This window comes from Sus scrofa, chromosome 2 (assembly GCF_054392235.1).
Source record: "Sus scrofa isolate SSC_HxYL_T2T_F1_AM1 chromosome 2, Sscrofa_HxYL_maternal_Yorkshire_Landrace_v2.0, whole genome shotgun sequence".
Classification (NCBI taxonomy): domain Eukaryota; kingdom Metazoa; phylum Chordata; class Mammalia; order Artiodactyla; family Suidae; genus Sus; species Sus scrofa.
Genome location: NC_139384.1, coordinates 51,292,599 through 51,319,671, shown reverse-complemented (window position 1 = coordinate 51,319,671; position 27,073 = coordinate 51,292,599). Strand labels below are relative to the sequence as shown.

General features: G+C 45.7%; 1 protein-coding gene across 4 annotated transcripts in view; it reads right to left on the bottom strand.

Moving 5' to 3' along the window:
- Nucleotides 1–27,073, bottom strand: part of GALNT18 (polypeptide N-acetylgalactosaminyltransferase 18) — a 488,883-nt gene that overhangs the window by 152,129 nt on the left and 309,681 nt on the right. For 3 of the 4 annotated variants that reach the window (XR_014837270.1, XM_085012065.1, XM_005661126.4), the window contains exon 9: nucleotides 22,855–22,950. Coding sequence is in view for 2 of the 4 variants with exons in the window: in XM_085012065.1 (XP_084868191.1) it covers nucleotides 22,855–22,950 (96 nt within the window). In the remaining 2 variants the exon portion in view is untranslated. Of the gene's footprint in view, nucleotides 1–12,138; nucleotides 12,223–18,922; nucleotides 22,951–27,073 lie in introns of those variants that run through there. The other variant, XR_014837271.1, reaches the window with a different exon arrangement.

The following is a 27,073-nucleotide window of genomic DNA, read 5'->3' as shown; positions in this document are numbered from 1 at the left end:
GGTTAGGCCCAGCGGCTGCAGAGCCGGACTTGTCATGGAGAGGAAGGGCTTGCTGTGTGTGCTGCTGTCAGAACAAGGCAAAAGGGTGCAGAGCCAGGGGCTAGGGGTGGCAGCTGTGAGGAAACAGGGCTGAGCCTGGGATGTCTAACAATGACCCTTCTCCTCTGAGAATGGCTCTAGCCAGGGCTGGGCCCCCAACAGTCTGTATTCTGCCCATTGGCAAGAATAGATCTGTTAAGGGGCTGAGAAGCCCCCCTCGTCCCAGGCATCCAAAACATGACATGCAGAGACACACAGAGGTGGCAGCCTTTAGCCAAGACACATTCAGGGCAACTCTCTAGAGAAGATCCATGACCTTGTACTGCTGAGAGCTGCCCAGTTCCTGTCTTTCCTCCTCCACCAACCCTCCCTTTGAGTCTATAAATGAATCACTCCTGGGTTTCCCTAAGAGCCCCCATTGGTTTTTTGCATAGGCTACTCGTATTTGTTGTAGTTGTTATTGATGATGACTGTAATTCCTTCCCATCAAATCCAGCTGTCCAAGTACAGATACAGGTCTCTTATTCATTAATACATTCTCCATCTTCAAGAAAACTCATAATCTGGAGTTCCCCTTCTGGCACAGTGGAAACACATCTGACTAGGAACTAGGAAGTTGCGGGTTTGATCTCTGGCCTTACTCAGTGGGTTAAGGATCCGGCATTGCCATGAACTGTGGTGTAGGTTGAGATGTGGCCCGGATCCCACGTTGCCATGGCTCTGGTGTAGGCTGGCGGCTACAGCTCCAATTTGACCTGTAGCCTGGGAATCTCCATATGCCATAGGTGCAGCCCTAAAAAGATGAAAGACAAAAAAAAAAAAAAAAAAAAAAGCTCATAATTTCCTATCTGCCTGCTGGTCCAATGCAGGGCCCTATTTTGCAAGGGGCTGCTCAAAACCCTTCATAGCCATGTCTGCCACCAGCTCAATCGACTCACTGACAAACAGCTAAGATGGAGCACATCACACGCACTGAGGAAAACACGCTCTGACATATTCCTCTTTTTAAAACACAACCATCTGCCAATTCTGCATCCACCTGTGACAGGCAATGCACGCTCTTTAATGCCTCTAACAGATTGATTCACTGCCCTGTCCTGGGAGGCCGCTCCTGGGCTTCCCTCCAGATTGAGCCCTGACACGTTCTTGCATCATTACTGTCAGACTTGGCCACGTGTCTTTAGCCAATGGAATGTGAGCGGGAGAGACGTGTGTCATTTCCAGTCAGAAGGTTTAAGAGCAATCGGGTGACCTGCCAGTCTCCTTTTGCTCTCTGCCATTGGACTGGTGGTGTCCCAGGGAGGGGCTGCTCCTTTGGCCCCAGGAAAAGGTGAAGTGATACAAAGTGGCAGCTGAACTGTGATGACCATGTAGCATGCGCAAGAAATAAGTGTTTCTTGTTGCAAGCCCCTGAGATTTCGGGATCATCAGCCTAAGCTGAATGAACAAGAAATCGATTCTAGAGGAGGGGTGCTGGTGAACCCTAAAATATGAGACATTGACTTTGGGGCCAGAGACTGGGTGCTGAGGAACCATCCACAGAGGCTGGAAAGATGGTGACCTCTCTTATGCAGCAGTGAAATATTTGGCAAAACCATTGCCTGCAATGACTTGGTAGATAGGAAACATGGCAAGCAAGCTTGTGCTTCTGATGAAGAGCACGCCTTCGTTCCTGTCGGCTGCTTTTGACAAGCACTGCAAAAGGAAGATAAGGTCAGTAAATCTTGGACGTGTCGCATGACCAAGAAATGTTTGTTATTGTAAGCCACTTGGATTTTGAGGTCATCTGTTACTGGAGCATAACAAAACCTGAGCTGCCTGACACACCTTTTTTGCTATGCTCCCTCACCAAACAACCACACACACAGAAGCACAAAATGTGATGTGTGCTCTTACAAACAAGTAAGAGGGGCTTGCAAAATATATACCAAGAGGACTTGATCTAGGGGGGAAGGAGGTTGAGTCAAGAAAAACTGACTCTGGATTCCCGTCTGCACTGTCATCGTTCATCACCTAACTCGGCCATTCATTCTTTCAATTTACTCATCTGTAAGAGCATCAGATAGTAATGGCATCTAGTGCATACGGTTGACGGGGGATTCTATGGACTTTGTGCCAGTTGGTGCGAGCTGTTATCAATGCTCTTGTAACCTCAGTCTCTCCCCATCAGATTCCAAGTTACCAGAGGGCAGGGACTGTACTTGTCTTGCTCGCTATTGTGTCTCTATCATCCAACCTGGTGCTTGGATACATATACTTAAAACGTATTAGTTGATTAAATAGCTTGTTATTAAGCTATTGCGGGGACATTGACCTCCAGCTCAGCCATCCACCCAAGCTGCCTCCTTGGTACCTGTTCCATATCCCTTCCTCTAAAAGTCCTCTAAGCTTCTCTCTGCTTAGTTTTGGATCAGTGCCTTGGACAACACCCTCCATATCGCCTTGTGGATTAATAGTTTGGATAGAATAGGATTCTCTCTCCGGGATAAGACTGTCAATATTTGCCCCCAGGATACAGTCTGTGCCAAGCCTAACTCATACCTGGCCCCCATAAGCAATGAGGGGCTTAGTCCCTTGCTGGCACACCAGAGCTGTTAGCCTTCACTGAATAATCAATTAAGATGAGCTTAGACTGTTCCTAGGGACTCTGTGTGTGTGTGTGTCTCTGTGTGTAACACAGTTTTTAACATACAGCCAATGGTGATACAGATTCACCAGCCATCTCAGTGATCAGGAAGATGGAGGAAAGAACACGGTAATAAAATCCCTGAGTTAAGATCCAGGACCTTTTGTGTAAGAGCCCCTGTCCAATAGGCCACTGATGTCTCTGTCACTGTCTCTGGGCTTTTTCTTTGGTCTTAAGGCTGGGCAACTACAACGCTTGCAGGCTTGCAAGATGTAGCCCTTAACCGTCCCTACTAAAATGGCTCTTCCTGGAAGATACTGCCACTCTTGCAGGCTTTTGAACCTACTGATTCTCTCATCAGGGCCCCCAGGTGGAGCTGACACTCTCCTCTCCCCTCAGCTCCTCCTTCCTGGTGTAAAAACATCTCCTCCTGGAGTTCCTGTCGAGGTGCAGTGAAAATGAATCCGACTAGGAACCATGAGGTTGCAGGTTCAATCCCTGCCCTCACTCAGTGGGTTAAGGATCTGGCAATGCCGTGAGCTATGGTGTAGGTTGCAGACGTGACTGGGATCTGGCGTTACTGTGGCTCTGCCATAGACCGGCAGCTACAGCTCCAATTAGACCCTAGCCTGGGAACCTCCATATGCCACGGGTATGACCCTAAAAGGACAAAAAGGCAAAAAAAAAATCTCCTCCTTAAGCCTCAGACGTCAGACACCACCATGCTCTGCCCACCTGCTTCTCAGCAGATGCTTCCCGGGGATCCATCCATCAAGGTCTCAGGCATCAGGCTCATGGCTTCCTCTACATCCCACCATCAAGACCTCAGAGTCTCAGTCAATGAATGAACCCAAACTGCAGCAGGGCCTCAGTTCCAGGGAGGGCTGCCCACACCCAACCCCCAGCCCTCAGTGCTCAAACTGCTATAGTTCTGAAATCTTAATCTTGATGACCTGCCCCTTATTTTCTGACTGCTTGCTCATCAACCTGAGACCTTCAGAATAATAACCTTTTCCCCCCCTTCTTCTCCAGGTCCCAGGAAAGGCTGTACTCAAACCCATCCTGTGATAACCCCCTTGCCAGCACCTTCAAGTCGTTAATTCACCCTCCTTCTGTCTTTCATACGCTGCCAACCCCACCTTAGCAGCCTCATTTGCCTTCTCCACATCTGTTTCCTGGATGTGGAGTTTTCTATAATGCCAAGGAAAATCATGGAACTGGGCAAGTTAGACCCATCACAAGCTCCTGGTTTTCAACTTCAAGGGGCCTCACAGCACGACCTGGTATTCCTTCGTTGGGTGTCTGCCCAGCCTCTGAGCCATTTCCCCTGAGCAGGGTTCCTAAATCATCTCTGCTCACGAATACATCCAGATCCCTCCTGCTTTACTTGCAAGCCAGCCACAAACTCGTCCTTCTTGAACCTCTCTTCATCCTGCCCTTGACCCTCAGAAGCAGAAGCTCCTCTCCCACAGTTCAGGCCCCGCCCCACTGGCCTTGGACCCCATCCTCTCCTGTCTTTGCCTTGTCCCCACCCCAAGGGTGTTGCGTCATTCTCTCCCCATCTATGACCTCATTCTCTACTGACTTCTTTCTATCCATCTCAAAACATGCTCCCTTGTTGCTCTTCTTAAAAAGCAAATCTTTTTTTGTCTTCTGTCTTTTTAGGGCCGCACCCTTGGCATATGGAGGTTCCCAGACGAGGGGTCCAATTGGAGCTACAGTTGCGGCTGATGCCACAGCCACAGCAACGCAGGATCTGAGCCACATCTTTGACCTACACCACAACTCGCGGCAACATTGGATCCTTAACCCACTGAGTGGGACAAGGTATTGAACCTGCATCCTCATGGATACTAGTTGGGTTTGTTAACCACTGAGCCACGACAGGAACTCTGGAAGAGGCTCGAGGGAGTGGGAGGGATCGGGAGGTTGGGGTTAACAGATGCAAACTATTGCTCTTGGAATGGATTTACAATGAGATCCTGCTGTGTAGCATTGAGAACTATGTCTAGATACTTACATCGCAACACAATGGGAGGAAAACATATGTATACATGTATGTGTAACTTGGTCCCCATGCTGTACAGTGGAAAGTAAATAAATAAATAAACACACAAACAACAACAACAAAAAGAAGAAGAAATCCAAATAGTCCTATCTGGATTTGTCCCCAGATAAAGCAGGGCTGGAAGACCATTTGTTAACCATTGAGCCACGATGAGAACTCCAAAAAAGCAAATCTTAATACACACTGTCTTCTCTCAACCCTACCCCTCTTCTAATAGCCAGCCCCTTTCTCTCCACCCTTCACAGCAAACTCTGGGGAAGAGGCGTCTACACTTTCTGGCTCCTCCTCCTCATTCGCTTCCCTGGGTGGAGGCTCTCTGGCTACCATGTCCTCCCAGATGTTCCACAACTACCACCAATATCACAGGGGATAAAATGTTCCCATGGCATCATCTGTCCTCATTTTCCAGGGGGTAGGTGTCAGAGTGAAACCGGTCACTCCAGAAACCTCCAGAGGGATTGACAAGGTGAATACTGATCAGTCCAATCATGATCATCGCTTAAAAGGCTTAAATTCTCTATGAATTTAGTTATTCCTGTATCTAACACATATTTGTTAAACACCTATAATGCCCCAGACATTATAACTGAGTGACTTTCAAGCAGCCCAGGATATTCTGGGAGCTAAAGATACTGCAGAGACATAAATGTGTTCTCTAGCCCAGTTCTACAAGAATTAAGACCAGCAGGTCCTTTTTTCTGCAGAAAAAAACGTAATGAAATTTTCCTTTTAAGCGTGTCCTTCACCCAAGTCGACCTCCACTCCCACACGTGTTCCTGCATTTCATAATGTATTTTCGAGCAAGAACAAAAAATAAAGCTGTTTTGGTGATTGATTTAGAGGGCCCAGCTCTGCTGAAATTTCTAGTGTATTAACACAGTGCTAACCTCGAGGACTCCGCTAAAACGTGACGCTGGCAGGACTAATGTGCAACAATGAATAGATTTCAGAAAAAGCAGCTGGGACAAAGGCAGGGTAGTGACAATGGAGTTAGTTGGGAAATCAAATATAAGAATCCATTTATGCCCATAGTATATTCTGACCACGTCTATTTAGGAACTTTCTTGAAGTAAACAAGCATATCCTTAAGCTTTCCTGATATAAACACAATTCAGACACCCCCACCCCGCCCCCGCACATCAATGCCACCAGCCAATCCCAAATCCACAAGCCTATTTCTTATACTCCTTTGTCACAGTCTTAGCTGTGGTCCTCCGGGGGACCTTTGGACATGCATGGGGGATGCCGTGGTCCCACATCCTACATGGATGATGGTCAGAGTCCAGGGATGCTAAACATCCTAGTTTCCGCAGGAGAGTGCCACACAATGAAGAACTGCTCCGTCGCAAAATACCAACATCCTACTAAGAAACAGCAGCAGGGAGAAGCCCCTTTTTGATGACTGGCGCTTTGTGCAAAGGGCAGCAGAGCACTCATTCGGACTATGGGAAAACCTCCCCACTTCTGGCTCCAAATGGATGAAAGAAAGAGGATGTGTCTTTGAACAAGTGGGGAACTCTACCTGTGCTAGTCAGGAGCAGTCTCTCCTGAGACAGAATGCTTGCAACTTATATTCTGTCATTGGCTTGTTGTGCTCATCTTGGGCTCTCCTAGATGCAGCTGGGCAAGACCAGCTTGAGTAGGGAAGTGAATTACAGAGGAATTCCAGGGGCAGGGGGAGTGGGAGTTTGGCCTTGCCAGTAGGAGAACCCTAGGGTCTGAGTCTCCCTTGCCTGGATGTTGGGTCAAATGGAAAGGCAGGCCAGCTCTGTGGGCCAAACAAGACGTGGTGGCAGGAGGAGCACCCACTCCGGGGCAATCTGGGCCCATATCAGCTGGTCCTCATCAAGAAAAAGGGCCAGGATCTGGTTTCCATCTCACAGGGAAGGGCACATCTCTCAAGCTCCCATCCCTGGGTCTCCATGAAAGGATACTAGGTCTGAAAGAAGAGGTACAGACCCTGCCAGATTAATAATAATCTTGATTAATAATAACTGATACTACTGATAAAACTAATACAATTACTATATATATATATAGTATATTGGCATATGGAGGTTCCCAGGCTAGGAGAAAAATTGGAGCTGTAGCCTCAGGCCTAAGCCACAGCTACAGCAACTCAGTATCCGAGCTGCATTTGCAACCTACGCCACAACTCACAGCAACCCCGGATCCTTAACCCACTGAGCAAGGCGAGGCAGGGATCAAACCTGCGTCCTTAGAGATGCTAGTCAGATTCGTTTCCACTGAGCCATGAAGGAAATTCCCCCAATTACGATATATTGATTGAGGACTCTCTTGTGCCACACATCGTGCTGAGCACCCTATGTATTTCTCCATGTAACCCTCACAAAACCTCTAGGAGATGGATGATTTAACTCCATTTTACAGATGAAGGGTCAGGTTTCTGGGTTAAGGCTAGTAAATAGTCCACCAACTTTAAGAACAGATCCATTTGCAAAGAGAGGTGCAGTGAACCCTATTCTGTGCCAGGCAGTGTGCTAGGCACCAGGGATACACTGGAGAACAAAGCAAAGCACCTCAAAGAGCTTACGATCCAGTGGTGGAGAGAGAGACTATTAACAGGTCCATCAATTCACGTATCTATCTGCCAGCTGTGACTATAATTACATTTATACAGACAGTTATCCCTTGTTCTCTGTGGGGATTGGTTCCAGGACCCCCATGGATACCAACATCCATGATGCTCAAGTCCTTTATATGAAACAGCAGAATATAGTTGGAGCATCTGCAGGGTCCAAATGTACAGGGAGCCGCTTGTCCCTGTTCCTCAGGGGAAAGTGGGAACTCCTCAGGCAAGGCCGTGTGCAGAGAGCCCTCATGGGTCAAGAGAGCTGACTTGTCTGGGTTCTGTGTCCTGGCACAGGATGGATGAGAAGGGCAGTATTGATTGCCTAGTATTTTCAAATCTCTTTCAGCCCAGGCTCTGGATTCTTCCCTAGGCCCTTTCAGGGAGAAAACTGCCAATGAGACTCAGCTTTCCTTTAGATGCCAAAAAGAAGCGCATGCCTGGTGGTTGGCTAAATCAGCTACTCCCTCCCTGTACTCTCACCGCAGCCTTTATTCATCTAGCAAGTGTGCTCTGAACATCTCTTAGGAGCCAAGTCTTCATTACCCCACAGAGCAATGGCTTCTTGTCCTGTCTCTGTGCAGAGAGAGCTTCCTGAGAGCAGAGGCCACGTATCAAATGAAACTAGGGAGGCAGTTCTGATTCACAGCTCTGAGCATGGGCTCGCAGTTAAGCAAACTGGGCTTCAGGCCAGTGCTACCACTTGGTAATTATGGGACCTGAGCCTGTTACCTAATTGCCTTGAGCCCACTTTTCATCTCTGTACAAATGGGATAATAGCAGTACCAACTTCCCAGGGTTCTTGAGGGTTTTATTATTTTTAAAAATTATTTTAATTTTAATTTTATTTTTTTTTTAGGGCCACACCTGCGGCATATGGAGGTTCTGAGGACAGGGTTTGAATTGTGCTAAGGGTTGAATTGGAGCTGTAGCTGCCAGCCTGCGCCAAAGCCACAGCAGCTCAGGATCTGAGCCGCATCTGCGACCTACACCACAGCTCATGGTAATGCCAGATCTTTAACCCACTGAGCAAGGCCAGGGATCGAACCCGCATCCTCATGGATGCTAATCAGTTTCGCTAACCGCTGAGCCATGACGGGAACTCCCTCTTGAGGGTTTCAACAGGGATTATACACACAAAGTATTTAGAAAGATGATTAGGAACAGTGAAGAAGAAATGTAAGCTGTTATTAGCATGACCTTGAGGCAGACTAGCAAGCTTGAAAAAACTATTGAGAGACTGCCCTAATTAGAACAAGAAGCCAACATCACTGAGACTAGTTCTGTGCTTGACACCAGGTACACATAAGTTTGTTCCTTGATTTAAATATCAGCACACATCCCCATTTTCCTGACCAGGAAGCTGAGGCTCAGGGAGGTGAAGTGACTTGTCAGAGAACACAGAGCCAAGCAGAGTTCCAAATTCAGCTCCTTGGATGCTGGTTCAGTGACCCATCCCCAAGGCCAGAGGCCCGAGAGGCAAAGCTCTCTAAGAATGGTGGGGGGAGGAGGGGAGGCTCAGCCTCCTTCTGGATAGGAAGCCGGAACCACTTTCTTCATTGCTGGTCCACGTGGTACAGCTAAGGACTGCTCCTTCCCAGCTTAATAAAAAAGTCATGCAAACTCACTGTTGACAACTCTACTTGTGGAGTTTGGACGTGAACTGAAGAACGTATTGTGTGGGAGTTCCCTTTGTGGCTCAGCCATAACAAACCCAACTAGTATCCATAAGCACGTGGGTTCAATCCCCGGCGTCACTCAGTGGGTTAAGGATCTGGCATTGCTGTGAGCTGTGGTGTAGGTCGCAGACGTGACTTGGATCCCACGTTGCTGTGGCTGTGGTGTAGGCCAGCAGCTGCAGATCCAATTTGACCCCTAGCTTGGGAACTTCCATGTGCTGCAGGTGTGGTATTGAAAAGACAAACCGAAAACCAAAAAAACATTAAAAAAAGTATTGTGTGGAATGAATAACAAATCAAGTACTTTTTTGGGGGGTGGGGTGGGGGAAGCGCATGTGTAGCACCTTAATGTGGGATCTCAGATCCTAGACCAAGGATTGAACCAAGGCCACGGCAGTGAAAGTGCTGAATCCTAACCACTAGACTACCAGGGAACTCCTGCAGCTCTTTTTTCAAAAAAATTTTTTTTAATGCTGAAAATATGGGAGCAGGCCAGGGTTCATTCTTGCTTGGGGAAAGAGGAAGTCACCACTGTGGCACTGACATCTATGTACCCATGCACCAAACACATCCATTTGCTGCCTCCCTGTGTGTCTGTATCCTGGGCTGAGCGCATTCGTCAGGGCCATGACTCTTGTGCAATCGCTGAAAGAGAAATGGCAATGGGTGGTTTTCCTAAAGCAGAGTGGACCCAGCTCCAGGCAGATAACCATGATGGGTCTCATGGGTGTCTATGATGCAGATGAAGCCCTATGATGGTCACCTGGGCAGTGCCCTGTGGAGGAGCCAGAATCTAAGGGAGGCAGTGCTGGGAGAGAAAGCAGGCTTGGTCTTCCCCTTCTGCACCCCTGGAGGGGCTGTTCTCAAGTGTGGCATAATCGCACCGACATCCGGTTCTAGGCAATGTGTGAGGTGTTGATGGGCCATCAGAGCCCTTGGAACACTTTAGCGAAGCCTTGATCTACAGGTTATAACATAACTGGTGTTATAAAGATGGAGCCATTTGGCACAACCACACATTGGCACGGGCAGAACTGGGTCTAGATCCCAGCCTTGCCTGACCCCAAGCTCGACAGGGCATCAGTTAGTTCCCTGGGTCCCCAGGAGCAAAAGCTGCTCTTCAAACAACCAGCCTGTACATGAATGTGAGAGTCCCACAGGGAGTTGCTGAGGGCTGGCTGCCTAGAGGGTGTGCAGAGAGTGGGGCGTCACAGGGCCAGCTGCTACATTGGCCCAGAGACACCACACTGTGTGGCACAGGAACAGTGGCCCCTGGAATCATGCAGGCTATAACTTACAGGCCAACAAAGAGACCCACCATATGACCCAGCAATTCCACTCCTGGATATTTATCCCCCCCATAAAACAAACCAAAAAACCCCAAAAATACTAATTCAAAAAGATACATGCACCCCAATGTTCATAGCAGCACTATTTACAATAGCCAAGATATGGAAGCAACTTAAGTGTCCATCAACAGATGAATGGATAAAAAAGATGTGATATATGTATATATTTGAAGATGTATATATCACATTTTCTTTACCCATTCATACACACACACACATACATACATTTGCAATGGAATACTACTCAGCCATGAAAAATAATGAAATGTTGTCATTTGCAGCAACATGGGTGGACATGGAGGGTATGATGCTGCCTGAAATTAGTCAGACAGAGAAAGACAAATACTATATGATACCACTTATGTATGGATTAAAAAATACAACAAATTAGTGAATATAACAAAAAAGAAGCTGACTCAGAGAGAACAGACTAGTGATTACCAGTAAGGAAAGGGACAAAGGAGGGGCAAGATAATGGTAGGGATTAAGCGGTAAAAACTATGAGGCTTAAAATAAGCTACAAGGATATATTGTACAGCCCAGGGAACGTAATATTTGATAATAACTGTAAATGGTGGCTAACCTTTAAAAATTGGGAATCACTGTATTGTACACCCTTAACTTATATAATATTGCACAGCAATATTAATTAAAACAAAAGAATTGTGAAGGATCTGAGAATTTACCCTACTAACAAGCTAACGGAATAACTATTATTTATTTTTTATTTATTTATCTTTTGGCTGCGCCTATGGCCTGTGGAAGTGTCCGGGGCCAGGGGTCAAACTTGCCCCTTAGCAGCCATCCAAACTGCTACAGTGACAATGCTGGATCCTTAACCTGCTGCGCCACAGGAGAATTCCGACAAGCTAACCTAATAGATGCAGTTAGAAAGCACCAGACTCCTGGGTCACAGACAAAGGACTATGTGTATAGTCACGTATTTTACCACAGTCAATTTCTACTTTAATGGAAGAGTTAACAACAGTTTACTGAATTTTTAAAAATACAATTAAATTTGGAAGCTCTTAAAAATGTATTATAAAATAAAATGTTAAATGTGGAAGAGGTATTTTATTTTCTTTTATCTTGTCTTTTGTCTTTTTAGAGCCACACCTGTGGCATATGGAGGTTCCCAGGCTAGGGGTTGAATCAGAGCTGAAGCTGCTGGCCTATACCACAGCCACCAGCAATGTGGGATCCAAGCCACACCTACCACCTACACCACAGCTCCCAGCAACGCCAGGTCCTTAACCCACTGAGCGAGGCCAGGGATCGAACCTGCGTCCTCATGGATACTAGTTGGAATCTTTTCCACTGAGCCACAATGGGAAGGGCTCACAGAAGTTTTTCAAAACCTTACAACCACGTGATGCTTGGAATTCCTAATTATTTATAGATAAAATCATAGAGAAGGGACGAAGTCTGCCAAAAGTCTCAGAGGAGTAGCTGGTGATTTAAATTCTTGGCCCAGGAGTAAAACTTTTCAACTGTCTCTGAGATTTTACTTGAAAGCTCTGGGGGTGCAAGTGCAATCCAGAGAGGCCGAGAATGCCCCATGCGTTGACCTTGGGAGCACTGCCAAGCAGGGGAGGGGCGATGGCTTTATTATGACCGTGTGAGGGAATGGCAGTTTCTAGACAGTGATTAGCAAAAAGAGAAGTTAGTTTTTTTTCATTCATTTCTCTCTTTTTCTCCCTCTCCCCCCTGCCCCGGCATAGGAGTGGATATGTATATGGATAGCCAAGTGAAAAATTCCAAAAAAGCAGAGGCAACACATTCCATAGTTTCCTTTTTTATTTTTAAAAATTTATTTATTTATTTATTTAACTTTTCTGGGGTTGCACAGTTGGCATATGGAGGTTCCAAGGCTAGGGGTCTAATAGGAGCTGTAGCCACTGCCCTACACCACAGCCACAGCAAAGCAGGATCTCAGCTTCATCTGTGACCCACACCACAACTCACGGCAATGCTGGATCCTCAACCCACTGAGTGAGGCCAGGGATTGAACCTGCAACCTCATGGTTCCTAGTCAGATTTGTTAACCACTGAGACACAATGAGAATTCCAATACTTTTCTTTTTTTTAGATTTATGGCCACACCCATGACATATGGAAATTTCTGGGCCAGGGATCGAATCCAAGCCACAGGTGCAGCAATGCCAGAACCTTAACCTGCTGCACCACAGCAGGGGAACTCCAATTCCATACTTTTCTTAAACATATTACCTGATCTAATACGGCATTCAATTCTGGAGAAGATTTTTTTTCGGCTTAATTCTAATCTCTGTTCTTGGAATCAAAAAGCATTTCCTGAAGCATAAATATAGCAGTTTCAGTATTTCAAAAACTCGAGGAGGAATTAAGGTCCCTTTCATTTTCCTTCTTTTACAGTCAAGAATTTACCTTCCCATAGAGAAAGCATCTTTCCCCTGTCTTTTACAATCCAGAAGATTCAGACAGAAAGAATGGGAGAGGCTCCCAGACCCTCTCTTGTCTTGTTTCCCATCTAAGAGCCTAATGAGAAAGTGGTCTGAGGTCATAGGTTGTATCATATGAACTGTAATTATCTAAGTACCCGACTCCCTCTCCAGACTGCAGCTTCCCAGGTCGGGGACCTGGGCAAAGCTGTCTTTGTCTCTCACAGTTGTTGGCCTAACATAATACTCAATGCATATTTGTTGAATGAGCAGATGAATGAATGAGTGAGTGAATGAGTGATTGATTGAATAAATATCGCCTGTGGGGAGACTCCATTGTTGTATATTTCCCAGCAGAAGAAATTTTCCAGGCTGTTACACTAATTAGGGCTAATATTCTTAGTTATTTTGAGGATTGCTGGAAATTTGCTGCTAATTTAAATAAAATGGTTACGTTTACTCATTAACCAATTAGCATGCTTCCCAGCAGCTGCACCTCACTAATTCGATTAGTTACACTATGCTTTCTCCTACCCAGGGCTTTTGCTGAGGGCTGGGAGGATCACAAGGCTATGAGAGTGAACTTTTTTTTTTTTTTAATTACCCTAATACTTTTTTTTTTCTACTGTATAGCATGGTGACACAGTTACACATACATGTATACATTCTTTTTTCTCACATTATCATGCTCCATCATAAGGACTTGGAGAACAGACTTGTGGTTGCCAAGGGGGAGGGGGAGAGAGGGCGATGGACTGGGAAGTTGGGGTTAATAGATGCAGACTATTGCCTTTGGAATGGATTAGCAATGAGATCCTGCTGTGTAGCACTGGGAACTATGTCTAGTCACGTATGATGGAGCATGATAATGTGAGAGTGAACTTCTTAAACCACATTTAAGCAGAATCTCTCAAAGGGTTTAAACACAGATGCAGACCCTGCTCTCTTCCTTGCCCAAGCTTCCTTTGGGTCCCTGGTGTTTTGGGGCCCCACTGGGTTCCATGATAAGCTGCTTGACAAAACCACTCCCATCACTACACCAGATTTGTTCTTCAGGGGAAATGAGATTTTTCTAAAATGTGAGAACTTCCTGAAAGACAACCCAGCATGAGGTTGATGAATGAATGAATGAACCTAGAGGAGAAAATGGAAGTGAAAATACAGGCATTCTTCTGGCCCTGCCTTGGCCCGTAATTTGTGATGTGATCCCTGGCAAGCAGTTCCCATCCTCAGTGGCCATTTTCTTGTTTTCTTATTTGTCAGAGGAGGAACCAGTTTAAAAAATACCTAAGTCTGTGTGGTAGAGACCAGGCTTCCTGGGCACACCGAAAACCCTAACTTTCCACACCCTCTGTAGTAAGGCAGGGCCACGTGATAGCCCTGGTGACCTGAATGGGATACAAAGTGATGTCATGCACTTTCCATCTGGGCCACAAAAGTCAGATTTCCAGTCATTCTTCTCCTTTGAGGGTGTTGTGGATTGAACTGTGTACCAAAAAAAAAAAAAAAAAAAAAAAAAAAAAAAAAGGCAATTTCATATGTTGAAGCCCTAACCTCTAGTGCTTCAGAATATGACATTATTTGGAAATAGCGTCACTGCAGATATAATTATTTAAATTAGGATAAGGTCATACAGAAGTGGGTGGGCCCTACCCCAATAGGATTGGCATTCTTATAAAAGGGGGAAATTTAGTCAGAGATAAGCACACAGGGAGAACACTGTGTGATGCTGGAGTTATGCTGCCACAAGCCAAGGAACTCCCAGAAGCTAAGGAGAAAGACTTGGAATAGGTCCCTGCCTTTAGAGGGAGCATAGCCCTGCCAACACCTCAGTCTTGGACTTCTATTCTTTAGAATTGTGAGATGATAAATTTCTTTTTTTTTTTTTTTTTCTTTTTAGGGCCACACCCAAGGCATATGGAGGTTCCCAAGCTAGGGGTCGAATTGGAGCTGTAGCCGCTGGCCTACAGCAATGTAGGATCTGAGCCACATCTGCGACCTACACTACAGCTCATAGCAACACCAGGTCCTCGACCCACTAAACGAGGGCAGGGATCGAACCTGCAACCTCATGGTTCCTAGTCAGATTTGTTTCTGCTGAGCCACAATGGGAACTCTGATAAATTTCCATTCTTTAAGCCACCCAGGCTGTGCTCCTTTGTTACAGCTGCCCTAGGAAATAACTGGGGAGGGAAGGCCATGTGGGTAGACTGTGAATCCACAAGGGTTCCCCAGTCACTAACAGCCCAGAGAGTCACTCCACCTTTAGCCACTTTGTGAAGAGAGTAAGAGAAATACCTAAAACCTGGAAATGAGGCAAAAAAGAGAGGAGGTGATCTATTCTTTCAATATCATGCTGGGGCATCGTCTAACAAGCCCACCCAAGAGTATATAATTTTTCAAGAGATTATACCTATGTTTGACTTTGCTATTTACCTTCTGATTAGGACCCAGACAGCATGAAGTTAAATACTAACTTCTAGATTTCTGTCTGGGTAGAAAAAAATCACACTAAAGGCTATGATTTTATTTCCCTGTAGGACATTAATTACTTTTATATCTAATCTACAATCCTAACATTCTTCTTTAGAGAATACTCAGATATTGAGTTCCTCAAATGCTTTACTGTTCCCTTATTAATAAGATAAATATATTTTATCGCATGTTCACTTGAAGAGTCGTGATTTACTTTTTTTGGTGTGAACTGACAAAATTCACTTGTTTCACTAATACCAGCGAGGTTTGGGGATTGCTTATCACCTGGTTGATCCAGGTTTTTTCTGGTTTTCAGACCCCAAATGGAAAAACTCAGAAATTTGGAAGAAGGAAATGACAAAGGGAAGTGACTTTCAATATCACATCAGCAGGATGAACTTGGCCAGCTCTCAGTCCTACCTCCTTTCCTCTTCCTCCTTCACTGTTCTTGGCTCAGCTTCGTATATACAGCTCAACTGTGGCCACCCAGGTCATTCCCAAGAGAGAAAGGAGTTCAAGCCCTGGCTGTGTTGGAGATGTGAGGATTAAATAGTATGGAAAAGTCTGACTCCAGCACTGGCCGAGGGCTGTGACCTCCATATGGTTAATCACTGTTTCCAGGGCCAAGAACAGTATCTGACACACAATAGACTCTCATTCATTAAAGAAAAATTTAAAAGGTAATGAATTAAAAAGTCATAGAATTCCAGGGTGGGAGTGTCCTTAGGAACTTCTCAGTTTAAGCATCTACATGATATAGGAAGCCTTCATAATGCCCCTGGGGCCCAGTGAACTTGGCTTGGAAACTTCTGATGATGGAGAGGTCACCTTTACCTGAATGATAGTGGGAAGAGTTTCTTTTATACTCAAAGAAAAATCTGTGTCCTTATAATTTTGGAAGTTTCTTGTCTCTCTTAAATCGCTTCTTTTCCAGGCTAAATAATTCCCATTCTTAAGGACATGATCGTGAGTCTCTTTACCAATCTGATAATAATTAGCCAATATTTAGTAAGAAATGATGGTGTACCAGGTTTGTTGTCTAAATGTTTCATGTGCATTAATTTAATTTTTAAAACAACCCTAAAAGGTAGATACTACTATAATCTCTACTGATCGATAATGAAATCGAGGCACAAGGAAGTTATGACACCTACCCAGGGAACCAGATTAGTAGGTGGTATGGCTGGGATTTGTACCCACTTAGTCTGGTTCTTGACCATGATACACCACATCGCTTGCCTATTTTCAGGCTTCCTAGCAAGTGTGATGCTCAGAGAGGAGCATGTGAGGTTTCATAACAGAGCCCAGAAAGACTGTCACCTCATGCAGGTCTTTGTTTCCCAAATAATGTGAAGTACCATATCCCTCCTCAGGGGTTGTGCAGTGTCTCTGCACATGTGAACTTCCCTGGGCTCTCCCTGGCCTCTGTGGCCATGATAATAAGATATTTGCTGAGAGCTGATAGTAGGAGGGGAAAGTATTCCTAGAAGTGCTTCTTGAGCATCTAATTTGGACCGAATCTGGGAGATTGAGACTACCCCTGAGGCCTGTATCTGTCCACAGTCTCCTTCTGAGGTGTCCCCTACTTTGTACTAAGGTGATATCCTTGGGCTCCTCCTATTCTTGTCTCTTCCATGAGCTAATGACTTTTTTTTTTTTTTTGTCTTTTTGTCTTTTTAGGGCCTCACCCGTGGCATATGGAGGTTCCCAGGCTAGGGGTCTAAGCGGAGCTGTTGCCACCAGCCTATGCCAGAGCCACAGCAACGCCAGATCCAAGCTGTGTCTGAGACCTATACTACAGCTCGTGGCAACACCGGATCCTTTACCCACTGAGTGAGGCCAGGGATAAAACCTGAAACCTCATGGTTACTAGTCAGATTCGTTTCTGCTGCTCCATGACAGGAATTCCTAATGACCTTCTGAAGAGCTAGTAGAGGTTTTGGGAAGCCTTGCCAGCTAGAAGTTCTGCCTCCTCACCTATTGCTTATCCCCTGTACCTGTTTCTATCCCGAGTGGATGGATGAACTCCTGCCAAGGATACGCAGCCCGCCCACAGGATGACCCAGTCCTCTTCAGCTCTGCCAGCTCACCGGGAAGGCCAGACTCAACAAATTCCTGCCAAAGCACAGTCCCTACACCTCCCTGTTCTGAGAAATGTCTCTTATTTGAGGCTGGTTTCAAGCCTCCCTCCCTCTACTAATGTCATTGCATCTCGGCTGCAGGCCTAGTAGGAGAGGGCAGCTAGGCCCAGTGTTCCATACACAGCCCAGTTACACGAGGGCTCTGTGGGGAATTGGGTGGGAGACCCAAGTCTTTAGGACCTGTGGCACTCCACATCAAGAAGCTGATTTAGGAGTTTCTGCCATGGCTCAAACAAATATGACTAGGAACCATGAGGACACAGGTTTGATCCCTGGCCTCGCTCAGCAGGTTAAGGATCCAGCATTGCTGTGAGCTGTGGTGTAGGTCGCAGATGAGGTTTAAATCCTATGCTGCTGTGGCTATAGCATAGGCTGGCGGCTACAGCTCCAGTGCCACTCCTAGCCTGGGAACCTCCATATGCTGCGGGTGCGGCACTAAAAAGATAAAAAAGAAGAAAAAACAGAAAAATAAGCTGATTTATAAACATCAAGGGAAGGCAGCTCCCTATATTCCTGGCAAGTGCAGCACCAGCTCACAGATTCCCAGGCCAACTGAATTTCAGAACAAAAGAATTCAAGGTAAGCATATTGCCAGAGCTGGCAGAGCTGGGCCTGGAGACTGCCAGTCCAATTTCCTCATTTGCAGATAAGAACACAGACCCAGGCAAAACTAATCAGTGGTGCTGGAGGTCAAAATTGTCCTTACCTTTGGGTAGAGGTTCTGACCAAGAGGAGGAATGAGGAAGCCCACTGGGATGATGGGTTTGATCTGTGTGGTACCTGTACATTGTCTACAAATGTGGAAGTTCATTGAACTATATATTAAGATGTGCGTACTTTATTGTAGAAGTACAACCTCAATAAAAGAATAAAACAAAATACAAGTTCCCGTCATGGCGCAGCAGAAACGAATCTGACTAGGAACCATGAGGTTGCGGGTTCAATCCCTGGTCTTGTTCAGTGGGTTAAGGATCTGGCATTGCTGTGAGCTGTGGTGTGGTTGCACACGTGGCTCGGGTCTAGGCTTGTTGTGGTTGTGGTGTAAGCCGGCAGCCGTAGCTCCAATTTGACCCCTAGCCTGGGAACTTCCATATGCTGTGGGTGTGGCCCTAAAAAAGCAAAATAAATAAATAAATAATAAATAAATAAGTAAAATAAAATAAAGGCCTAGAGATGTTAAGGTGACATTGCAAATGTGTGGCAAAACCAAACTTGGGACTCAGGCTTCCTGATGCCCCTTTCACTGCCCTCTCTCCTACCTCACTGAATTTTTGATGCTATAGCAAAATGATCTAATAGTCTATGAGTAGGCTTTGAATCCATGGCACATGAGGTCAAGGAAAGTCAGTTCAGTGTGGGTTTTAAATGGAAACTTGAGGGTATTTAAACTGAGCAAGTTTCAATGAGCAGTAATAATAATATCACCACAGCAATATTAATAGCTATCATTTATTGAGCACTTGCTTATATGCCAGGCACCATTTTTTTTTCTGTCTTTTTAGAGCTGCACCCATGGCATATGGAGGTTCCCAAGCTAGGGGTTGAATAGGAGCTGCAGCTGCCAGTTTGCACCACAGCCCCAGCAACACCAGATCTGAGGCAGTCCATGCTCACAGCAAGGCCAGATCCTTAACCCACTGAGTGAGTCCAGGGATCGAACCCATGTCCTCATGGATACTAGTCAGGTTTGCTACCACTGATCCATGACAGGAACTCCACAGGCACTATTTTAAATACACATATTAAATCCTTGCAACAACCTTTATGGTATATACCATTACTAATCCATATTTTACAGTTAAAAAAAGTAGGCCCAGATTTAGAATCCTGCCCAAGGGCTCACAGCTAGAAAGTGTCAAAGCTGACATTTGGACTGAGGCAAAATGGCTCCAGGATCCATGCTGATAACAACACAGACTGTCCCTTATTGAATCATCTGCAGCTGGCAGACTGGCAGCCTCTGCTTGAACAGACACCCACCATCCCATAGAAGAACACCTGACATGGTCCAATGGTCTAGATAAGCACTGATCCTGCAGATTTCCACATAGAGCAAGTTCTCCTGCATGTCCTGAACCATAAGTATTAAAAAATAGAAAGGGAATTTACACCAAGACCAAACTACCTGTGATCTGGTCACCTTGGCCAAGACTCAAAAACAACATGGGGATGTCATGGATTGAAAACTCAGGTGCCCGACTGCATTAATAATCAGAGAAATGCAAAGTAAAACCACAATGTGATACCACTATGCAACCGCCACAATGTCTAGAAAGTTAAAAAGACAGATAATGCCAGATACTGGCAAGGATGGGGAATGACTAGAACCCTAATCTATGGCTGGCGGGAGTAAAATTAATACAATGAATTTGGAAAACTATTTGACAGTATGTTAGATGGCCCTGGCTGCCATGACAAAATGCCCCAGGCTGGGCAGCTTAAACAACAGAGGTTTATTTCACACTTCTGGAGTCTGGAAGTCCAAGATCAAGGTGCTGGCCCATTCAGTTTCTGGAGAGAGCTCTCTTCCTGGCTTGTAAATGACTACCTTATTGCTGTGTCCTCACATAGCAGAGAGTACCCTGATGGCCCTTCTCAGAAGGACTAAAACTGTCAAACCAGGGCTCCACTTTATAACCTTATTTAACCTAATTACTTCCTTCCTCCAAACACAGTCAGGACTAGTACTCCAACACATGAATTTTGGGGTGATACAATTTCAGTCTATAGCATTCTCCTCTTAGCCCCCCAAATTCATTTTCTTCTCTTATGTAAAATGCATTCATTTCCTCCCAATAGCCCTGAAAAGTCTTAACTCATTCAAGCATCAACTCTAAAGACTAAAGTCCAAATATCATCTAAATAGTATTTAAATTGGACATGTATGAGACTCAAGGTTATGACTCATCCTGAAGCCAAATTTCCCTCTAGCTAAGAGCCTAAGAAATCAGACAAGTTATGTGCTTTCAAAATATGATGGTGGGACAGCCATAGGGAGGATGATTGCATTCCGAAAGGGAGAAATTGGAAGGAAGAAAGGGTTGATGGGTCCCAAGCAAGCCACAAACTTGGCAAGGCAAATTCTATTCGACCTTAAGGCTCAAGAATTATCACTGTTGTCTCAACACTCTGCTCTCCAGGGCCACTGGGGTAGCAGCATCACCCTTGTGGCTCTGCCAGGCTGCTGGCCCCTTTGACTCTCTGGAGGAGCCCTGCCCAGGCTGCTGGCTGTTTTGGCCCCACCCCTCTGGCCCAGGGCAGGGTCATCCTGGCCCACTGAAACCAGAGAGGCAGCCCCCTGCCCTTTGAGAGAACAGCCTTACCTCTGGGCCTGTGGTGGGAGTGGCAGCCCTGCTGATCTCTAAATCACCTTCAGTATCATTCTCCCCTTTTCTTAAGGAATAGTGCACGTTCACAACTGAGTAGCTTTATGGTCCCATCTTACAGAATCTAAGAAGTCCAACAGCCTTCCTTCATTCTGCCCCCTCTCTCTTTAGTTCAAACTAACAGCGTCTCTGCTGGTAGAATCGCATCTGTACTGATGCCTTCTGCTGTGAGATAGTTGGTTAAGTCTTTGCATCTCACTTATGATCTCTTAATCCAATGTCTGATCAGTTACACTCTTGGTGTTCACTCCAGAACAAGCTTTCTCACTTTGTTTTGCAATGTGGATAAGCTGAGAACATCCCAAACCTTCAAGCTAAGGTTAAAGGAGGTCATAAAGGAAGAGCCATGATTCAATAGGGTTGGTGTCCTTTTAAGAAGAGACACCAAAGAGCTTGCTCATTCTCTCTCTCCCTGCCACTGAGGACACAGCGAGAAGGTGAGCTAAAAAAGAGCTCTCAGCAGAAACCAACTCAGCTGGCCCACTGAAACCAGAGAGCCTCAGTTTGATCTTGGACTTTAATCGGCCTCAGAACTGTAGAAAGTAAACTTCTGTTGTTAAAGCGACCCCAACCTTTGGCGTTTTGTTATGGCAGCCCTAGAAGACTAATATACACAGTGTCTACTAAAAATGAACACATGTCAACCCTATGACTCAGTAATTCAACAGCTCCTAGGTATAAATCTAAAAGAAATGAGTACATATGTGCACCAAAAGACATGAACAAAGACGCTGATAGCAGTATTTGTAATACTCCCAACCTGGCAATAGCGTACTGTTCATCACAGCAGAATACATAGGGAATATGGCATACTCATAAGATGGGATAAGAAACAGTAAAAAAAAAAAGGAATAAGTTACAATGACATGTAACAGCATGTATGTACTTAGGAAAGAAAGATACCAACATGAGAAAGCCTATACCCTATAATCCTGTTTACATCAACTTCAAAATCAAGCAGTAATGTTTTTCTTGACCTGGGCACTAGTTCCATGGGTGTGTCTGCTCTGAAAATTTATTAATCCAGACACAATGTAATTTGTATATTTAGTGTATCAGTTAAAGGTTTACATAAATATAGTCACCCATTAAAAATGTCACACCATGGTAACTGGGGAATGAGTTGGAGATAGTGTGATCTGTTGACCTGTGACTGACCCGCCAGTAATGGCACAGCAGCTTGGACCACAAAAAGCCCAAGGTGGTAAGAGATCACAGTGGACAATCACTGGGAAGTCTCAGCATAGTACACTGGGTGACACTCACATCATGGTATCCTTCAGTTGTGTGTTTAGGCAGGTAACAACTCTTTTAAACACAGCAATTGCACAAACATACATATATTCTATACCAAAATGTCTTTTTAAAAAAAACCATTGTACACTTCCAGAGGTAAGATAGGTAAATTCTGAAAATGTTAAGTTGTTAACAGGTCAGTCTATGGCATTCTTGTAAGATAGGTAAATTCTGAAAATGTTAAGTTGTTAACAGGTCAGTCTATGGCATTCTTGGTCAATGACGGTCCATTGTACTTAGTTGAACAAAGCATTTCCCCTGCCAGTGTCTTAACATCCTCCTTGGGTTCATAGCAGCCTAGGCTATGAATGGAGAATTTGGGAGGATAAGCTTTTTCCTGGTGGCTGCCTTTCCTTCTCCACCAGAAGGTTAGAGGAGCTAGAAAGGATCTCATAGCTATACATTTTGGTCCCAGCTATGGTCTACTAAACAGGGCAGAGCCTGAAGGCTGCGAAGTGGCACTCTGAAGGGACTCTGAGACATCAATAAGCCTGGGGGAATCTTCAGATTCTCTCCTGCTAAGGAAAGGAATGGCTGCCAGAGTGAAGCCTGTAATTTACCCATGGTCTCCTGGAAGGTGCAAGGGGTTTCTCTTTAAAAATGTATCATCTTCCTTGCTCCCCATCCCAGAGGATTCTGTTCCTTCAGACACTTTCCTGTCAAGGCAGGTATGACTCTCTTTTGCTCATGAGGATGTTTCCTAGTGAAAAATCCCCAAGGCCCCTGGGCCCAGAGTGACCACTTTTGACTTTTCTTTCCTCACCCCAGACACTCCCAGCACTCACCTGGGGTGTCATCCCGTGGCAGATGTACACGATAGGAACATTCTCCGTGTCTGGACCCTGATCAAGACACAAATCCGTCTTCAGAGAGTTCTGCAGCTGAATATCAGGGGAAAGGCAGCCACACCAAAGAGAAAGAAACAGAGAAACAAATGCATTAAATCAGGAGAAGCAAGCAGTCCCCTGAGATAGGCTCCACTTCCATAATCAACCCAAGGTCCCTTGAATACCATGGAAACCAATAAGTGCCAGCTTTTGCCTTGCATCAAGGTGCTGAGAGAAGACCAGCCTCCTTTGAAGGAGAAGTATGCAGGTGCTGGGTTTGGGGAGCTGAGACAGTCTAGGTAAAAATATAAGATAATCATGCATGCACACAAGATAGTGCTAGATTTTTCATCTATTCCTTTTGCACAGGGGTGGTGCAATGGCCTTCAGAAGTTCCTGGATAGAAGTCTTTTTTTTTTTTTTTTTGCTTTATAGGGCCACACCTGTGGCATATGGATGTTCCCAAGCTAGCAGCTGAATCGGAGCTGCAGCTTCCGGCCTACACCATAGCCATAGCAACACGGGATCCTTAACCCACTGAGCGAGGGCCAGCAATCAAACCCACAATCTCATGGATACTTGCTGGGTTCATAAGCTTCTGAGCCACAATGGGAACTCCTGAAGTCTTAGTTCTTGAGGGTTGGGGTAAATGGGCAACATGTCAGCTGTTTTGAGGCCTGGGACATCCTCTGGGACCAGGGCTCCTTTGCCTCCTGCAGACCCAGCAGTGGCTGACCAGGCCCCAGCAGAGGCCCAGCTGATAAAGGCTATCTATAGTGTGAGGTCTAGCAGGTGAATAAGAGAGAAGGAGGCCAAGATGGGAGTAGGACAAAGGAGAGGTATCTTTTATCCTCCAGCTACCAGCACATGGTAAACAATAGCACAAATGTCTGGCTGCCATGAACCAATGAATTCCCAAGTCTAGGTAGAAAAGCCGATATCAATGTCCCCTTTTGGCTGAAGCCCATTCTCTGGCTGAAGCCCACCCCTTGGAAAGGGCAGCTCATAGGCCACATGTTCCTGCTCACCCACCACAGATAAGCAGACCGTGGCAGGCGCCACACATAGTTTAGAATGAATTAACAATTCTCTTTTCATTCTCTCTTCTCCATCCTTCTCTTTCCAGAATGTGAGATCTTATCATTCTCTTTGTCTATCCTAGGAGTTCAAATGAGAGACCAGAGTCTGTGTTCAGTGGGTCCTGGCCACTAGGATTGTGAGGGCGTTTAGATTGGGTGTGGAGGATCTGTTAGGCCATGTTCAAGCAAAGAAATTCAGCTGTGAGGAAGGAGATAAAGCCGGAGGCAGACAGAATTCGACACAAGAGAGATCATCCTTCTCCTGTGGTTTTAGTGGCTTCTCAGCACTAAGGCCCATGTCTAGCTGTCCTGCAGTTCCTGGGCCCATAAGAGAGTCTGTGGTATCTTTACCCACCTAAACTTGAACCAGCTTACATGGCTCTTCTTAGCAATCAAAGCATCCTGTTTACAACCCGAGGCTAGAGACCGAAATCCAGGGGAGACCAGGGCAATGGGCCACAGGTGAGTCATCCATCCAGGGACAGCCAGACAGCAGCTAAGCTATCATAGTCATGACAGATGTGGCAAGAGTGCCATGAACCCAATTAAGGGGTGTGAGAGGGAACAGATAACCAGGAGGCCCATGCGTGCTCTATGCACACCCTGTTCTTGACAGGGCACAAAGAGCAGAGTTAAACAAATGAACATACCTATGAAACAGAAATAGAGTCACGGTTATAGAGAAAAGACTTGAGGTTGCCAAGAGCGAAGGAGTTGAGGAGGGAGAAATTTGGAGTTTGGGGTTAGCAGAGGCAAACTATTGTACATAGGATGAATAAACAACAAGGTCCTCCTGTAAAGCACAGGGAACTTTATTCAATATCCTCCGATAAACCATAATGAAAAAGAACATGAAAAAGAATGTACATATGTATGTATGTATAACTGGGCCACTTGGCTATATAGCAGAAATACAGAAATAAACACAACATTGTAAATCAACTATATTTCAAAAATTCATTTTGGAGTTCCCGTCATGGTGCAGTGGTTAACGAATCCGACTTGGAACCATGAGGTTGCGGGTTTGGTCCCTGCCCTTGTTCAGTGGGTTAACGATCCGGCGTTGCCATGAGCTGTGGTGCAGGTTGCAGACGCGGCTCGCATCCTGTGTTGCTGTGGCTCTGGCGTAGGCCAGTGGCTACAGCTCCAATTCGACCCCTAGCCTGGGAACCTCCATATGCCGAGGAGCGGCCCAAAGAAATAGCAAAATGACAAAAAAAAAAAAAAAAAAAAGAAAGAAAGAAAAAGAAAGATAGAAAGGAGTTCCCATTGTGGGGCAGTGGAAATGAATCCGACTGGGAACCATGAGGTTTCGGGCTTGATCCCTGGCCTCGCTCAGTGGATTAAAGATCTGGCATTGCCCATGAGCTGTGGTGTGGGCTGTAGACACAGCTTGGATCCTGCGTTGCTGTGGCTGTGGTGTAGGCTGGCAGCTGTAGCTCTGATTTGACCCCTAGCCTGGGGTGAAAAAAAAAATTTCTTTTTGAAAAAAGAACAGAGTCAGATTCTTTTCTCTTGAGCTCCCTTTCCTTTACTGGGCGATAGCAGCTCAATCTCAAACTTGGAATTTAGAGGCTCCTAGGAAATATGAACATGCATTATTGCCTAGTTTGGGCCCCAGCAGCATCAATGCAGCAAATCCTCTATTATACGCCAACTACTTAGCTGGCCCATGTGGGAGGCGCATGTGCAAACATGTTCTGAACTTCTCCTGCAGCCCATGGAGGGGTGGCTGTCACATGTGAAGCTAAGCACCTTAATCCATCAGTGAGCCCTGAGAGCTGCTGCTGCAAAGAGAAGGTTTCAGACAGCCCTGATGTCAGACTGGCCACTCCCCTGAGTTCCCAAAGCCAAACTCTGAGTGAGGGGTGGGTGGTGCCTTTTGATAAAGTCCTCCTTGGGATAATGTGAGAAAAAGAATACACACACACACACACACACACACACACACACACACACACACACATGACTGGGTCAATGTGTTATATGGCAGAAACTTGACAGAACACTGTAAAACAGATATAATGGGAAAAATAAAAATCTTTTCAACAAATTAAAAAAAAAAATAAAGTCCTCTCTTGGCTTTGTGTCATCCGCCCCTCACTGAGCAGATGGTCTGTTGAGGAAGGTGGGAGAGACAGGCTGCGGTGGAATCCTGGCTCCGGCTGTGTGATCTTCGACAAAATAACATAACTCCTTGTCTGTTTCCTTTTCTCTCAAGTAGGGATAACAGTGCCAACCTCATAGGCTTGTGGATTAACTGAAACAATATGTACCAGTGCTTAGCCCAGGGCCTGGCAAATAGCAAACATGTAATCATTGTTAGCTGCTATTATTACTTCTATAATCTTCCTGAAAACCATTCACGGAAACTAGTTTTTATGACTGCATCTATGTGCTGGGTACCAGGTGAAGTGCTTTCCGTGCGTTATCCCACCTAATCCTCAAAACTACTCAGCCAGATTGGTAATATTATCTCTTTTAAGGGTTCAGGAAGTGTGGTACAGTAAGAAGCTCTGCCTCAGCTCTCAGTCTGTAAGGCATTCTCCGAGCATGGATGCTGTTTCTGCCTTGGCCTTCTCTTTGCCTGGCTAAATGCCCCTCTTCCTGTGGTTCACAGCTTCTCTGTCACGCTGGAAGCCCTTCCTGACCCATATCTGGGTGTGAGGCTTCTGCACCTCCATTTCTGATTCCAGCCCTTACACACTGTATCCTTGTTGCTTCTTCACTTGCCTGTCCCCTCTATTAGCCACTAGATTAGGTCTCAGGCTTTCTCACTGCCTCTGACATGGGCCAGCCCTTGCACATATTAAGCAGTAAGAATATGTGGGAAATGGAGTTCCCATCGTGGCTCAGTGGTTAACAAACCCAACTAGGATCCATGAGGATGTGGGTTTGATCCCTGGCCCCGCTCAGTGGGTTAAGGATGCGGCGTTGCCATGAGCTGTGGTGTAGGTCACAGACGAGGCTCAGATCTGGTGTTGCTGTGATTGTGGTGTAGGCCTGTGGGGACAGCTCCGATTGGACCCCTAGCCTGGGAACCTCCATATGCTGTGGGTGCGGCCCTAAAAAGACCAAAAAAAAAAAAAAAAAAAGAA